The 15,778-nt window shown below is 46.6% G+C and overlaps 1 protein-coding gene and 1 long non-coding RNA gene across 3 annotated transcripts in view; one reads left to right on the forward strand and one right to left on the reverse strand.

Annotated features, from left to right (window-relative positions):
• necab2 (N-terminal EF-hand calcium binding protein 2) overlaps positions 1–15,778 on the reverse strand; it is an 80,635-nt gene that overhangs the window by 3,310 nt on the left and 61,547 nt on the right. The window contains exons 8-11 of one of the 2 annotated variants that reach the window (XM_048973583.1): positions 14,429–14,508; positions 8,964–9,020; positions 5,591–5,703; positions 4,242–4,319 (exon numbers count right to left, since the gene is read on the reverse strand). In XM_048973583.1, coding sequence (XP_048829540.1) covers positions 4,242–4,319; positions 5,591–5,703; positions 8,964–9,020; positions 14,429–14,508 — 328 coding nt within the window. The remainder of the gene's footprint in view (positions 1–4,241; positions 4,320–5,590; positions 5,704–8,963; positions 9,021–14,428; positions 14,509–15,778) is intronic. The other variant, XM_048973584.1, reaches the window with a different exon arrangement.
• On the forward strand, positions 3,893–4,350 carry LOC125706763 (uncharacterized). The gene is made up of 3 exons (XR_007382073.1): positions 3,893–3,957; positions 4,030–4,153; positions 4,269–4,350. It is a non-coding gene; the product is annotated as an uncharacterized LOC125706763 (long non-coding RNA).

Raw genomic sequence — 15,778 nt, forward strand, 5'->3', positions numbered from 1 at the left:
ACGGGAAAATAAAAACATATATACGAAAAACAGTGCATCAACACAGGAGTGGCGAGTGGTGCTACAGGCTAAGCCTCTGTATCTGTGATCAGAAGGTTGCTGGTTTGAGGCCAGCCTTGGCAGAAGAGATAGGTGGTATGTGCGCGAATCCTTTATTTGGCAAGTACGGGAAAATAAAAACATATATACGAAAAACAGAGCACCACCGCAGGAGTGGTGAGTGGTGCTACAGGCTAAGCCTCTGTATCTGTGATCAGAAGGTTGCTGGTTCGAGGCCGGCCTTGGCAGAAGAGATAGGTGGTATGTGTGCGAATCCTTTATTTGGCAAGTACGGGAAAATAAAAACATATATACGAAAAACAGAGCATCAACACAGGAGTGGCGAGTGGTGCTACAGGCTAAGCCTCTGTATCTGTGATCAGAAGGTTGCTGGTTCGAGGCCAGCCTTGGCAGAAGAGATAGGTGGTATGTGCGTGAATCCTTTATTTGGCAAGTACGGGAGGTTGGTTAGCGGATGGATGGTGGTGCGACGCGCTGGGAGACTGTGCCTTCCATCGAGGAGGTCCCTGGTTCAAGCCTCGGTCAGAGTAGTGTCTATTTTTGCGTCACGTCACCCGACAGATCATCATCATGAAGCCTTAAGGGTGGCCAGTCAGGGGATGGATGGTGGCGCGATGCTCTGAGTGACCCTGCTTGCGATGGAGAAGGTCCCCGGTTCAAGCTTCGGCCGGAGCGGCATCTGTTTATGCGTCACGTCACCCAACAGATCATCATCATGAACCCTTAAGGGTGGCTGGATTGAGGATGGATGGTGGCGCGATGCGCTAAGTAACCTTGCTTGCGGTCGAGAAGGTCCCCGGTTCAAGCCTCGGGCCGAGTGGTTTCTGTTTTTGCGTCTTGTCACCCTGCACATCATCATCTTGAACCCTTAAAGATGGTTGGTTGAAGGTTGGATGGTGGCGCGACACACTGAGTGACTGTGCTTGCGGGCAAAAAGGTCCTCGGTTCAAGCCTTGGGCAGACTAGTATCTGTTATTCCGCCTTAGCAGAATAGTCACAGCGCAGGCCTTAGAGCAACAGCCTTAACTCTAACACATAGAGATAGGTGGTACATGTGTGCATGAATCTATTTGGCAAGATAGGGAAAAAAACATGTATACGGAAAACAGAGTGTCAACACAAAAGTGGCGAGTGGCGCTGCAGGCTAAGTCTCTGTATCTGTGATCAGAAGGTTGCTGGTTCGAGGCCGGCCTTGGCAGAAGAGATAGGTGGTATGTGCGCGAATCCTTTATTTGGCAAGTACGGGAAAATAAAAACATATATACGAAAAACAGAGCATCAACACAGGAGTGGCGAGTGGCGCTACAGGCTAAGCCTCTGTATCTGTGATCAGAAGGTTGCTGGTTCGAGGCCGGCCTTGGCAGTAGAGATAGGTGGTATGTGCGCGAATCCTTTATTTGGCAAGTACGGGAAAATAAAAACATATATACGAAAAACATAGCATCAACACAGGAGTGGCGAGTGGCGCAACAGGCTAAGCCTCTGTATCTGTGATCAGAAGGTTGCTGGTTCGAGGCCAGCCTTGGCAGAAGAGATAGGTGGTATGTGCGCGAATCCTTTATTTGGCAAGTACGGGAAAATAAAAACATATATACGAAAAACAGAGCATCAACACAGGAGTGGCGAGTGGCGCTACAGGCTAAGCCTCTGTATCTGTGATCTGAAGGTCGCTGGTTCGAGGCCGGCCTTGGCAGAAGAGATAGGTGATATGTGCGCTAATCCTTTATTTGGCAAGTACGGGAAAATAAAAACATATATACGAAAAACAGAGCATCAACACAGGAGTGGCGAGTGGCGCTACAGGCTAAGCCTCTGTATCTGTGATCTGAAGGTTCCTGGTTCGAGGCCGGCCTTGGCAGAAGAGATAGGTGATATGTGCGCGAATCCTTTATTTGGCAAGTACGGGAAAATAAAAACATATATACGAAAAACAGCATACAAGCAGGGGTGGCGAGTGGCGCTGCAGGCTAAGCCTCTGTATCTGTGATCAGATGGTTGCTGGTTCGAAACCAGCCTCAGCAGAGGAGCTACGGAGGAGGAGGAGCTACAGAGGAGGAGGAGCTACAGAGGAGGAGGAGGAGCCGCAGGAGGTACAGGAGTATAAATCGTAGAAAAAAAAAAAATTTTTTTTTTTCAAAAAAGGCTGGTGAGTGGCTAATCTCTGTGCTTGTGATCAGGTCAGTGTGCTCAAGCCTGCCCTCAGCGGAATAGTTACAGGGCAGGCCCTTGAGCACACTGACTGATCCTGCTCTCTCTCTCTTCTCTCACTCCTCTCTCTCTCTCTCTCTCTCTCTCACACACACACTCCTCGCTCTCTCACACACACACACACACACACACACCATACTCCTCCACACTGCAGGGTCAGCCAGCGCATCCAAGGACCCACCCTGTATCCATCCAGCTGAGGGCGGGCTTGAACCGCCAACCTCAACTTTCCAATCACAAGCGCAGCGACTTAGCCCACTGAGCCACTCACCAGTCCCATTCAACGCTCGTCTTTTCGTAATTTTGACTCTCGAAACGTACGGGTCAGAGCAGATTCGGTTTACGGCTCTGTGGCGATTTCTGAACAACTTTTTACCCGGATCCGGTTCAGACTCAACTTGCTATGTGGCCCCTCAGAATTGGGACACCTGCCTTTACACACACATGAACTTTAATGACATCCCATTCTTAATACATAGGCTTTAATATGGAGTTGGCCCACCCTTTGCAGATATAACAGCTTCAACTCTTCTGGGAAGGCTGTGTTTATGGGAATTTTTGACCATTCTTCCAGGAGAGCATTTGTGAGGTCAGGCACTGATGTTGGACGAGAAGGCCTGGCTCGGGGTCTCCGCACTGATTCATCCCAAAGGTGTTCTGCCGGATTGAGGTCAGGGCTCTGTGCAGGCCAGTCAAGTTCCTCCACACCAGACTCACTCATCCATGTCCTTATGGACCTTGCTTTGTGCACCGGTGTGCAGTCAATGTTGGATTAGGAAGGGGCCATCCCCAAACTGCTCTCACAATGTTGGGAGCATGAAATTGTCCAGAATGGCTTTGAATGCTGCAGCATAAAGAGTTCCTATCACTGGAGTTAAGGGGCCAAGCCCAACCTCTGAGAAACAACCACGCAGCAGCGTATTTTCCATCACTGCATCCGACGCTTTGCATTGCACTTGGTGATGTAAGGCTTGGATACAGCTGCTTGGCCATGGACATTCATTCCATGAAGTTCTCCATGCACTGTTCTTGAGCTAATCTGAAGCCCACATGAAGTTTGGAGGTCTGCAGCTACTGACTCTGCAGACAGTTGGCGACTTCTGCACACTGTGTGCCTCAGCATGTGTGTCCCCGCTCTGTGATTTTACACATCCTACCACTTTGTGGCTGAGTTGCTGTCATTCTTCCACTAATAATGCCACTAACAGTTCACTATGAAATATTTAGTAGCAAAATTTCACAAATGGACTTATTGCACTGGTTTTATCCCATCCCGGTACCACCCTTAAATTCACTGAGCTCCTGAGAGTGACCCATTCTTTCAGAAATGTTTGTAGCAGCAGTCTGCATGCCTAGGTGCTTGATTTCATACACCTGTGGCTATGGAAGTGATTGGACCACCTGAATTAAATTATTTGGAGGGGTGTCCCAATACTTTTGGCAATAGAGTGTATTTCCTTATTGTCATGTGTATCCTTGCCACTGTTGTACATGTCATCCTGGTATGTCCCTAGCCATTGTGTAACTATGCTACTGTGTGCCGTTTGCCTGCTGTGTGTGTCGCTGTGCTGTTCCTTAAGTACGATCCTTTTAAGGGCGGCATTAAGGATGGGCTGCTGCTTTAATCATATCAATTCCTCATCCGACGTTGCGCCGATGCGCTCACAGCCACCGAGCAGAGAGGAGAGGGTGAGCGCCTGTTTGAACCAGTTATCTGAGCTGTGAAGTGACTGATCTCCATATGCCCTCCATATTCCACAGTACTGAACGTAGGACAAAAGTATCGACTGGCCTAGTGATCCTGACCACCACTGTCTGAAGATCACATCTTATCTGACTGGCCTCCATGTTGTCCTCAAACCGAGTCGCCCCTGCAGGACTCCAGGTGTTTTGAAAAGTACAACCATCATTGATGTTTTACTACTTTAAATCAACCTTATTACATTTGCGTTGTATTAAATGTATAGGTTTACCTTTTCCACTCCTCTTCTCCTTCCCAGAATTCGTAAACTACGAAGGAGACTCCATCCGGTAGCCGAACTGCTGTCATACTTGACAAACGCAAAAACAGGATATGATGAGAGGGTGACATGGCAAACGAACTTGATTCTTCTGCAAGAGGGCATAGCATCGTGTGAACTTGATTCATAAGCTGGTGTATTTTTCACATCCACCTCTAGAGGGCAGTGCTTTCTAATTTTATTTTTGTCACTAAGCGCATGAAATGGCACTACAGTCTGTTCAGGCTTTGATCATGGGGAGTGTGTCGCAGAGTCGGGGTGCCGTAGAAACCTCCCCATTAATGCCAGTTACGCCGGCAGTGCTCAGAATGTGAGGAAGATCTTCGGTTTCATGTAAGTTCAGGAACTATGAAATTCATAAGCATAGAGTAAGGAGAATTAACGCAAAGTTCACTCACGGATATGCGGGTGTATAAATTAATAAGGGGGTCATGTTTAAATTTTGATTGAGGAACAGATTTTGCATTTGATTCCATACTTATGAATGTTTATGCACACAGTGGGTGGCCGCAGAGTGAATCCTGTCAGCGGTCCCACCCCCCCGGAACTCGAGGTCTCACCCATCAATTATTTATCATCCTGCATTATCACGCTCCTAATAAGTGTGGCTGATGGTTCTAGGTCTAAATCAGGGCCCCCCCTTGGAGAGGATTTCATAAACACCACACGGATGCATATCCCTATAAAAATGGCATTCTGGCAACGGTACAGAAAGAAAGAAAAAAAAAAACATCCCCCCCGCAGAAGCAGGGCTGTCGGGGATCTTGACATTATTCTCATAGCTCATGAACACTGGCTCAGTCACACTTCCCTCATACTGAGATTTACATTGCTAATGAAAACTATAGAGCAAACAAGGATCAGATCTTCCCTCTTCTGTATCAAACATCCCCCATCCTCTGATTGTGACTTAAAGTTAGTCCAGCTGGTCCCCCCCTGCCCCCCATCTGCAGGTCTAAGACTGCAGCAGGCATATCGTTGGACAAGAGCACAGTGATTCTCCTTCGCCCTTCTGTCAATATTATTATGGCATTTGCAGAATCATCTACTCGAGCTTCTCGGTAGCAGCAAATCCCACAGCTATCACGACCTGATACTATTTTAACCTTTGTTTTTGTCAAAGTCTTTGAGCATGAAAGTCGGGACACTATCTAAGGACATACAAAGTCTTATAAAATAAAGAATCTATGTGCAGACTGACGTGGGGGACTGCTCAGCGGCCAGGAATTTCTGCTCAGAAGAATATTTGGGTAGAAAGAGGGGCAGCCATTCAGATGTGAATGTAATAGAGATGCTCTCACTGGAAGCAGTCTTGCTGTGCAGAGACGTTCTTCAGATACTGCTTGAGGGCCTCGCAGAACTCCCCCAGCTGCTTCTGGGACACGGTCATCTCCTGGCGGATCAGGTAGAGACACTGGAACAAGGGAGAGAGAGAGGAATGGGGAAATTAAGGCCCTCTTTTGTGAGCAGTTCAGCAGGAGGTCAGACCTGGCTGGTGATGAGACCCAAACACAGGCTGCCCCAAGCAGAACCTGACCCGGTACCATCGGGCTGGAGACCCCGCCTTCCTTCTGCTTCCGGAAGACTGCAGCCCTCCTGTTTCTGAGGCTGCGATGACCCCGCAATTGTTAACTGGCTGCCCTTTTTAAGAGCCCTACTCCAAGTGTTCCCAGGTGTACAGTTTTTTGGGAGGGGCTTGTCAGACTCATTTCAAGTTGGAGTTGTTTTTTTTTTTTTTTTATTGTTCCCGGTTCCCTTTCGCTGAAAAGCTGTATTCCGCAAATTCGGATCAGAGCCGCGCGGCATTTCCATCTGTCGGTGCGATGCTGAGCCCACAAAAGGCTTCTTATACACTGCAGTCTGACGGCTTCCTGTGGAAACGTTCAGCGCAGTGTGCTGTGATCGCGTAGAGGTGCACTGGCGCAGTGCCAGGTCTGCAACCCTCCTTTATCTCTTTGGTTTGTCTCTCAGATCAGGTACTGAAAAAACTGAATGAAGCTCGTAGCAATTAAGGTTTGGGGAGAAAAATGAGCTTGTTTCTCTCTTCTCAGAAGCAAACCAAACGCTAATTCCTAATTTCAATAGCTCTACTAATCTAGTCAGTCATCCCCCCCTCAAAATTTTCAGACAAAAGCAGGTGATAAGGATAATAATCATGAACTACCTTTCTGACAGTGTTTTCACAGGAAACTAACCACAGAGGCAGTCAGGAACGTTACCTAGGGCAATACACTATGAAGACTGCTAATATTATGCTATAAATTCACACTATACATTATATACGGCAGTTATTCCATGGGATTCAGCACAAGTGAGCAGAACCCTGACAGCTGGACATAAACATAATTACTATTGAATATTATTACTGGTCTTTTATCAGACAGATTTAACCTTGGCACCTTTTTAACCTGAAAAAAACTATTCCATCACCCAAGACATGGAAGATATTCTGCCAGCATACCGTACTGTCAGGGAAAGCTAGTTAAAAAATATTTCTGGGGGGAAAGCAAGGTGATATCAGCCAACATGGCAACCGGAATTCGGCTTCATATGACACCACTGCTACTACCTAGGCAAAGTGAGTGTGCACGTGTGTGTGAATGAGTGTTTGGGAGGCAGAAGGTGTCCTTAAAGGTAGAGGAAGAATGGAGAGGGAATCATCTTGGAGGAGCCCATTACCAGTTACTATGGAAACTGGGAAATACCACCACCCGCCTCTCCAACAGGGCCTGGAGACCCCCACGATTTCCTGTGCCTAACCCTTCCCTTCTGTTGTCTTATGAAATATAAATGTTCAATACTTAAAAAATATTTTAAAAGCTTTAGAAGTAACTTTTTCATTCCGGCAAATGCACTAATGAACGCACATTTAAATGCAATTACCGGCAAGTAGCAATTTACAAGGTCCTATTGCAACAATTTCTTTTTCTATTCTAAAGAGGGGCAGGCACAGTGACAGAGATGCTACTGAATGAAAGCGTGCTTAAGCATCTTGCTAAGTGTCAGTACTGCTGAGCTCTCTGAGAGCACCAGTCTTTCTCGTAGCTTAGCTTCCAATCAGGGACTCACAGTCTTAAATTATTCTACCTCACACGAGCAGAACTGGTTGAGCAATGAATACCTGTTCATGGAATTGACTGCAGCCACGGCTGTCCTCCCTCCCATCCCCCCCATTCTATCCCGCGCTGCCAAATTCATTAAACCTTCTGCATGTACAGTGGGGCTGTACCACGACAGAAAAAGGGGTGAACAATGGAGGCATTCAGGCAGCTGCAGATAATGCTGCTACTCAAATTGCTGGTTCGTACTCAACTTCCACGTAAAGCAGAACACATCACGTGTCACTTTTAAGGGAGGGTTTTAAGATCTAAAGACATTTAAAAGCACTTCTGATGATCCTGAACGAATAACAATTACCATAATGAATGCGCTATTCATATAAACACGATTCAGATTTGCTTTCCATCAGACGCACACAAATTTTTCCCGGTATTCATCCACAGGTATATGCAGTTTAGAAAGATATCTGACCCATAATGGGTTGGCAAATTCACTATTCATGGTAGCAATAAAATCCAACATTAACCTTCACGTTACACATTAAGCAGGATGGGCGGAATAATATTTACGAATGTTTCTGCAGGAAACGTCTCTCACTCTGGATGAGCTGTAATCCATAAATACTGTACTGAGGTCTCGTGTTTGGGTGGGGTGCGGAAGATACACATAAAGAATGCATAGCATTGGGGAGTACCACCACCCTGGATTTCATCCTGCGATCTAATGGGTTGACTGGACCCCGGCCATGCCACAGGTAGGAGGGTGTACAGTTCCTCCGCTTGTCACCCACAAGCCAATGCATGACGAACGCCAAGGACGACGGCTCTGATTATAATGCAACTTTGAGAAAGGCTCCTGTCAGGGATTAGGTCAGCAGCAGCCGTTCGGCACCATCAGCCTTCCAGTTCCTGTGGGCTCCAGTGCGGCCTGTACTTCCACCAGTATGCCTGTATGCTTTGTGCTAATTCATCATTCGTTTTGCGAAGCCTAACATCTTGTCCGCGTTCCTTGTATGACATGGCAGGCAAACATCTGTTTAGTGTCTAATTAGGTGTCTAAATTATGCATCTATACTGATTCAGGGCATTTGCCTTGTAAAGCAAAAATGTGAATATCACAACGATATACACTCAGGAGCTCTTTTATGCCCCCTTCCAATACCTGTGCATGAGTGTGTGCAAAGGGGTTTCATTCACGGACGTCATTCATTTATGATGCGGCCATTGGTCCACAACAAGCTCTGACATACAGTCATCAACGCAGAAAACATACGCATCCCATGCCAAGGATAATCAGCATCTCTGGGCCACATGCATGCTGCTAAACGCGCATCTGGACCTTTTCCTGTGGCGGCTTCGATGGCGCGGCTAGATGTCCTACAAGCGTGGGGATGGCGTTGCATGAGATGCGTGTTTCATGCAGACATTCCATGGGCATGCTGGGAAACACAGACATGTGGAGAAGTGGTGGCACCACCCACATAAGCAGGATTTTGGAGGGATGCATGGCGCCACGGAGAAACTGTCTAAGAGGCACTTCCCAGGAGAGCTGCACTTGGCAGGGAGGCTCTTCCAAACCACTGTACGGCTCTGCAATGGTGAAGATGCTACTTACTGCACTGGTTGCGCCATCGGAGTCTGTTAGCCTCTGGTGAAGGTCAAACCACATTGTCTGCAACAATAAGCAACAGAAAATCCACACGTGGATTAAAGACTTCGCTGTGCCACAGCCAGGACTGGGAGCCACTGGGACACTGTGGTCCAGATCAGTGTTTCCCAATCTGGTTCTTGGGGACCCACAATCGGTCCATGTTTTCGCTCCTTCCAAGCTCCCTGCCACAGCTGAGAGGGAGCAAAAATGTGGACTGTCTGTGGGTCCCCGAGAACCTCATCGGGAAACACTGATCTGGGTGATGAGCCACCACAGAAGGAGGCTCAAACATTTCACAAGCTTGTTCTAACTTACAAGGCAGTGAAGATCCCACAGTTACCCCATTGGCCCTCTCTATGCCAACCACCTCATGATCCCAACAGGTCACTGCCAATCCTAGATATCTTGCATCACATCTTGAAAGCACATTTTACTAACTCATTCCAAAATAGCGCTCTTAATCCATGCTGGATGTTGTATGTTAATAGAGCTTTGGGCTTCATTATAAGAACAAGCCTTCCAGATCCTTTGGGCAGCCTGTTTCACTCAGCATGTGCTGAGCATGTACTGTGCTTCCAGGCGTGTGACCCTAAAGGAGCCCGAAAAGATTCCCTCGAATGAGTGGGGTTCATCAGGACTAGTGTGTGCTGGCTTTGATGCATTCTTTTTGATTGGGTGGTGTGTGTACAGTGGGTTAAGCCTTTGTACCTGTGACCTGATGGTCACGGGTTCCAGTCCCATCCTCAGCAGAATGGGTATGGCCCTGTTGGGGCCTTCAGCAATATCCTTAACCGCCTGAAATGCTCCAGGGGTGATATATAAACAGCTGACCTTGTACTTCCCACAGTTCTCTCTGAACTGTACATATGTGTATGTCTCTTGTCAAGAGCAAGATGGCACGTGTGGCATAAGCATTCCAATGCAGCTGTGCATATAAAGCCTCGTCTCCACATCAGACCCAGGTCTGTCCCTCTGCAGTCACCCCAGCAGAAAACGAGGGTTTCCGGCACACATTCAATGCAGTGACGTGCTACATTTCCTTGTAAAATACTCTACCAAACATTTCCTTCATTCTGTCATGTCACTGTATATAAATACTCAAACATACAGTGCTTGTGATTCATTCAAAATATCATGTTAATTCCCAAACAATACGCTCGGGCTTTAATAGGATCCGAATCAATAAGAGAGCATTCAGCAGTCTTGAGGAGCACAAATGGAGTGTTGACTCATCACTGTTCCCGAAACTGCCTTCAAAATGCTTATTTTTGTAGCTTGGTTGGGTGATACACCCATTATAACGAAAATGGGAAGAGGCTATTAATACTCACTCCCCAGGAAACCCACACAACACTCACACAGAATGCTCTACAGAGATACAGGCTTGGGAGCCTCTTTACTCTCTTGCAAGCACAAACCATCTTCTCTCCAAGTCTCAATACACACTCTGAATCACTACATCCTTAACATAGTGAGCTCAATATTTAGATATGATATATTTTGCCTAGGGGTGGTCTGGTGGCGCAGTGGTTAGCACTGATGCCTCATACCTCTGGGACCATGTCTTATGAGTTTGCGTGGAGCCCCCATGTCGTCATGGGGTTTCCTCTTTCTTACTTTCCTGAAAGTATTGGGACACCTGACCATTGCACCCATAGGACCTTTTATGATCTCATTCTATATCCATAGGCATAAATATGTTAGTCCCCCTTTCCTCTATAACATCTGCCACTCTTCTGGGAAGGCTTTCCACAAGATTTTGAGGTATGTCTGTGGGAATTTTTGCCCATTCATCCAGAATAGCATTTTTGATGTCAGGTACTGATGTTGGACGTGAAGGCCTGGCTTGCAATCTCCATTCTAAGGTGTTCGATGGGGTTAAGGGCTCTGTGCGAGCTAGTCAAGTTCTTCCACACCAAACACCATCCATGTCTTTATGGACCTTGCTTTGTGCACTGGGGCACCGTTATGAAGGGACAGAAAAGGACCTTCCCCAAACTGTTCCCACAAAGTTGGAAGTATAGAATTTTCCAAAAGGTCTCGTACGCTGAAGCATTAAGGGTTCCCTTCACTGGAACTAAGGGGCCAACCCCCGAAAAACAACATCCCTACCATTATCCCTCCTCCACCAAACTTTACAGTTGGTACAATACAATCAGGCAGGTAATGTTCTCCTAGAATCTGCCAAACACAGACTCGTTCATCAGACTGCCAGACAGAGAAGCGTGATTCGTAACTCCACAGAACACGTTTCCACGGTTTTGTGCTGGGGGGTTAATGCCAATGGTATTTTGGAACTCTGGAGTTTGGAGGTCAGTTCTATGAGGTAGAATATACCTCTATATATCTTAGAATCAAACACTCCAAAGCCACCAGATTCTGAACTTTCCTCTCCATCGTCTCAGTAAGCAACATGTGAAAATCTATGTAAATAAGTCTGGTCTTTAAAGGTATTTATACTTGAGAAATTTCCTTATTATGCTTGTGAAATTTTGCCAGTTGATAGAACTATGAATTTTATGAGTGACTTTGGTTTGGTCTCCGGGGACAAAACAGCTCAGCATACACAGATTTTATAAGGTTATGTAAAACCACTGACAGAATGTTCAGACAAGGAGGATGTTTGGCTTAATCACCTTGGCATCCTTAGCTAGATTCCCTCCGACAACAATATAAATTTGCCTTTTATGAATGGTCATTGAAAAGTTTCGCATCCAAAAGTCATATATATGAGAGCTCTGGTAGCTGATGACCTCTGCATCTCCCGGGCAGATTCCATCAGGAACACACCAGGACATCCCAGCTTCAGCCAACTAGAACTAATTACTAGGCACTGGGATTAACCCTGTAACATCTAGCCAGTGCATTGATTCTGTAGTGGTACACTAGGCATGTGCATATCTATACTTAGCAGTAAGAGCCTATTTTTATAGCTTTTGGGGGAATTTTTTTTATTATCGTTGATCAGACCATCCTTCAGATCAAATGGATTGATGATTCTGCGATCCATGATCCTTTCTCAAACTTAACAACTAGCCTGGGAACTTGGATATCCCCATCTCCAGGGACTTCACCAGTTAGCCCATGGACCTGGTCTTGACAGCAAAAGTTGCTCCGCAAACAAAAGAAGTCTGATCTCATTCTTTTTACTTCGTCGGAGTTCAGTAGCTTCAGTGCCTTTGTAACCCTTTCCAGCCTGATATATTTCAGCTCCCTTTTTCCCATCTTTTCTGAAATTTCCTTTAATCGTGGCATGCTCTGCTTCTAGAATCTTTGCGGTGACTAATATTACATGTTTGTTTCAAGATGTGAAATCATTCAGTGTGACAAATGTCTGTTAATAGAGGGAATCCGGAATGGGGCGATGCTATTATCTATTATCCAAGATCAATCACTCCTCAAAACTAAACTGTAAAACCACTAAACCAGTGTTTTTCAACCCGGCCCTTGGGACCCCCAGACAGTCCACATTTTTGCTCCCTGCCAGCCCCCTGCCAGACAGTCCACATTTTTGCTCCCTCCCAGCCCCCTGCCAGACAGTCCACATTTTTGCTCCCTCTCAGCTCCCAGTAGAGAAAGTGTACACAGAGTAAAACCACCGACTGAAAACCAAAACCATCATTCCATTGGTCTACGCAAGTCACTGAATGAAAGAGTGCATCGTTATGACAAGCCTGCCACAATGATTGAGGTCTTCATAACAGTACAGCAGAAACAACACAAATGACTCCCTAGAGGCACAGCGAAGGCTTCCTAGCCAGCGTGAATTCTTACGAGGATCATCCGTCACGCAGCTCTCAGGCAGAAAGGTAATCTGAAGCTCATCTTCCTTTCCGTAAGGTAGAATCAGGTAGGCTTGCCTGTACTCATGCATCTATTAGCAGGAGAAAAACAGCCAGGTGTCCAGTGAAAAACACCATCAGGATTTTACTCTACGGTTAACTTGACCTCTCTTGCATGCGCTATGCTTTCAGTCTTAACACTTGTGAGTGTAATCGGCTCTTACCATGAGATCTGCTAATCATACTAAGAGTAGCTTCATGAACTTAACCTGTTAAAGATGAATGAGTGAAACTTACAGGTTTAGATCAGTGTTCCTCAAACCTCACAGCTCCCTGCACACATGAACCAGGTATTTGATGCCCTTGATTGTTCAGTGCAGGTATGCAGCGAAATGTGACGAAGGAAAACTGTGAACTGACTGGGGGTCTGATGTAGACCGGTGTTTCCCAACTCAGACCTCGGGGACCCCCCTGGAGAGTCCAGAATTCTGCACTCTTCCAGCTCCTAACACCCAAACCACGTATTCTGTGTTCTTGATTGGCTGGAAGCTGGGAGGGGAGCAAAAATGTGGACTGTCTGGGTTGGAAAACACTGGTCTAGATTTTCCAGGTTGCAGATGATGAACCCAGGAAATCAAAAAAAAAAAAAAAAAAACATGTGTAACCATATTTGGTAGCTTTGATCATTCAATCTGTTCCTTAAGGACAGATCTGCTGCCCCAGAGTCTTTTTACGCCATGAAACAGCACAGGAAGTCCTGAGAAAGAACTCTGCTTGTGTACCTTCAAAGCCCAATTCACCTAAGCTACAATAAACACGCCAAAATGCGATTAGCTGCAGCGATACGTATTCCTGCAGTCCAGAATCTGCAGTATTAATTAGGCACTCCATTAATTCACAATGGTCTTTCACTACAAGACCTGAGACCTGCAAAAAGAGCGGGGGAGAGTGTGATTGATATTGCAACAGATTCTTATCAAGACCCTGTAATTACTCCCTTTGTCACTCGCTTGCTCTGTTACACCCCCCCACACTGCAAGCAGTGAAAAGGAAAAATCATTTCAGTGTGAAGCAAAACAATAATAATCACACAGAAGATTAGTCCGCTTTACCCAAAACAAGCGAGACCTGGCTCGCATTACAGACCTGTGGTTCTCTCACACTGTAATTACCCAGGGGTTAAGTCTGGCTGCAGTAATTTTTAGAGCCATCTTCCATGAACAGGTATAAACTTAGGGCATGCAGCAAAATGATGCACTGGTGCCTCACACTTCCCGGGTTGCAGGTTTGAATCCCCAAATTTGCATACTCTGTATAGTTTCCTCCCAGCATCCAAGGAGATGCACTTACGTTAGTCAAATTAACTGAGGTGAGTGATTGTGTGTTTGCCCTTTGATAGCCTGACATGGTGTCCTCACCCCCTTTGCCCTATTCTGGCTGGGACAGGCTCCAATCTTTAGGATCGGCAGGAAATATCATCTTTACTTCAGGCCCGCTCTGCGAATTTGTCATGCAGATCCCAACAGGCATACAACTCATGTTTACCTTTATTATTTTTTAAATAGCACTGCAGGATTGTTCCATTAGCCACACTGCCAGCGGATGCTTGATGCCCCAGCCGGGGCTGATGACTGGGATGAGTCTTACCTTATTCTCCAGCCGTCCAATCAGCTCAGCCAGCCGGTTGATCTGCATCTCCAGCCCCTCCTTCTGCACCTCCCCCATTCCTGTAAAGCATGCTCCTTCAATATCGCTCCTTCAATATCGCTCCTTCACAGGTCATACAACATTTCATTTTGGTTGAGTGCCCAGCTATTAAAAGCACTCTCACCAAAATGTCAACTGTATTCAAGAAGTACAAAGAGGCTCCCATTGCCCCTTTGTAAGAACTGCCCCGGCTGGGACAGCGAAGGAGGCATCAGTGGGAACAGACAATGGGGATCTTATCTGGGGATAAGTGATAGTGATATAGGGGAGGGCAGTGACGAAGGAAAACGCCACTGTAGTGTACTGGGGCAGTGGGAACACTGGCCCCAGGATTGTAAGAGGAACTGGATAAAGCAGGATTCTGGATTTCGCTATTTAAAACGAGCATCACACAGAAAGACAGACAGATTCATTTCTATCCCTAATCCCAACTATGACAACCATCATACAATGTCAAAATAAGTTTATCACTCTGTGGGACATTTGGGACATGCAATACATACAGTCAATCTGGGACGTACCATTACCGCAAGAGATGGGAAGCCGTTCAGAAATGTACCTTTTGTGTTTTGGGAAATTATACGGGAGTTGAGGGCCTTTGTAACACCATCCCAGGGGAACAGGGTGCTTCTCTGACCCAACCCTGTACTCACCCCTCTGTGTGCCTAGCATATGGTAGCTGGTCAGTTTGGGAGACCCAAACAAGCAGGGAGGCATTAATGATAAAAGCCCATAGTCATCTTGCTGACGCTGGACGGAGTCAGCTCTGTGTCTGAAGAACATTAATGCCTGGATTAGAGGATCCATCTTGAAGCTTGAAGCATAAACAATCCGAAACCTTTTAAAAACTGCAGAGCTCACTGATTCATGAAATTCATAACGAACGGAAAGGCAGGCCCTAAGTAAGGAGATCAAAGCAGAGCAGAGAGAACATCTCCGAAGGCAACAGGAGACATATGGGAAGGTAACTAATCCTGGACAAGAGCCAGAACAGCACAGCACCACTGGAGACCTGGACAAATGACGGTAACCTCTCTGTTCCTCCTTCAAATGTTAATATTCTCAGCAGGGGAAGAGGAGGAGTCTCACAGTGGGGGGGTCTGATGGGGGCAGGATCATCGGTTATCAAAAGGGGCAATCAGTAAAATTTGCCAGGCAGCAAGTGGGGGGGGGGGGGGATGGGGTCCCTCTTGGTAAGTTTTGCAGTTGCCCCCCCCCCCCCCCCCCCCCCCGCCACAATGGGCCTCGGAGTCCCCCTACAGGAAGGGGGGGGGCTTTCTGTGCTGGGGG

This window comes from Brienomyrus brachyistius, chromosome 13, assembly GCF_023856365.1.
Source record: "Brienomyrus brachyistius isolate T26 chromosome 13, BBRACH_0.4, whole genome shotgun sequence".
NCBI classification, from domain to species: domain Eukaryota; kingdom Metazoa; phylum Chordata; class Actinopteri; order Osteoglossiformes; family Mormyridae; genus Brienomyrus; species Brienomyrus brachyistius.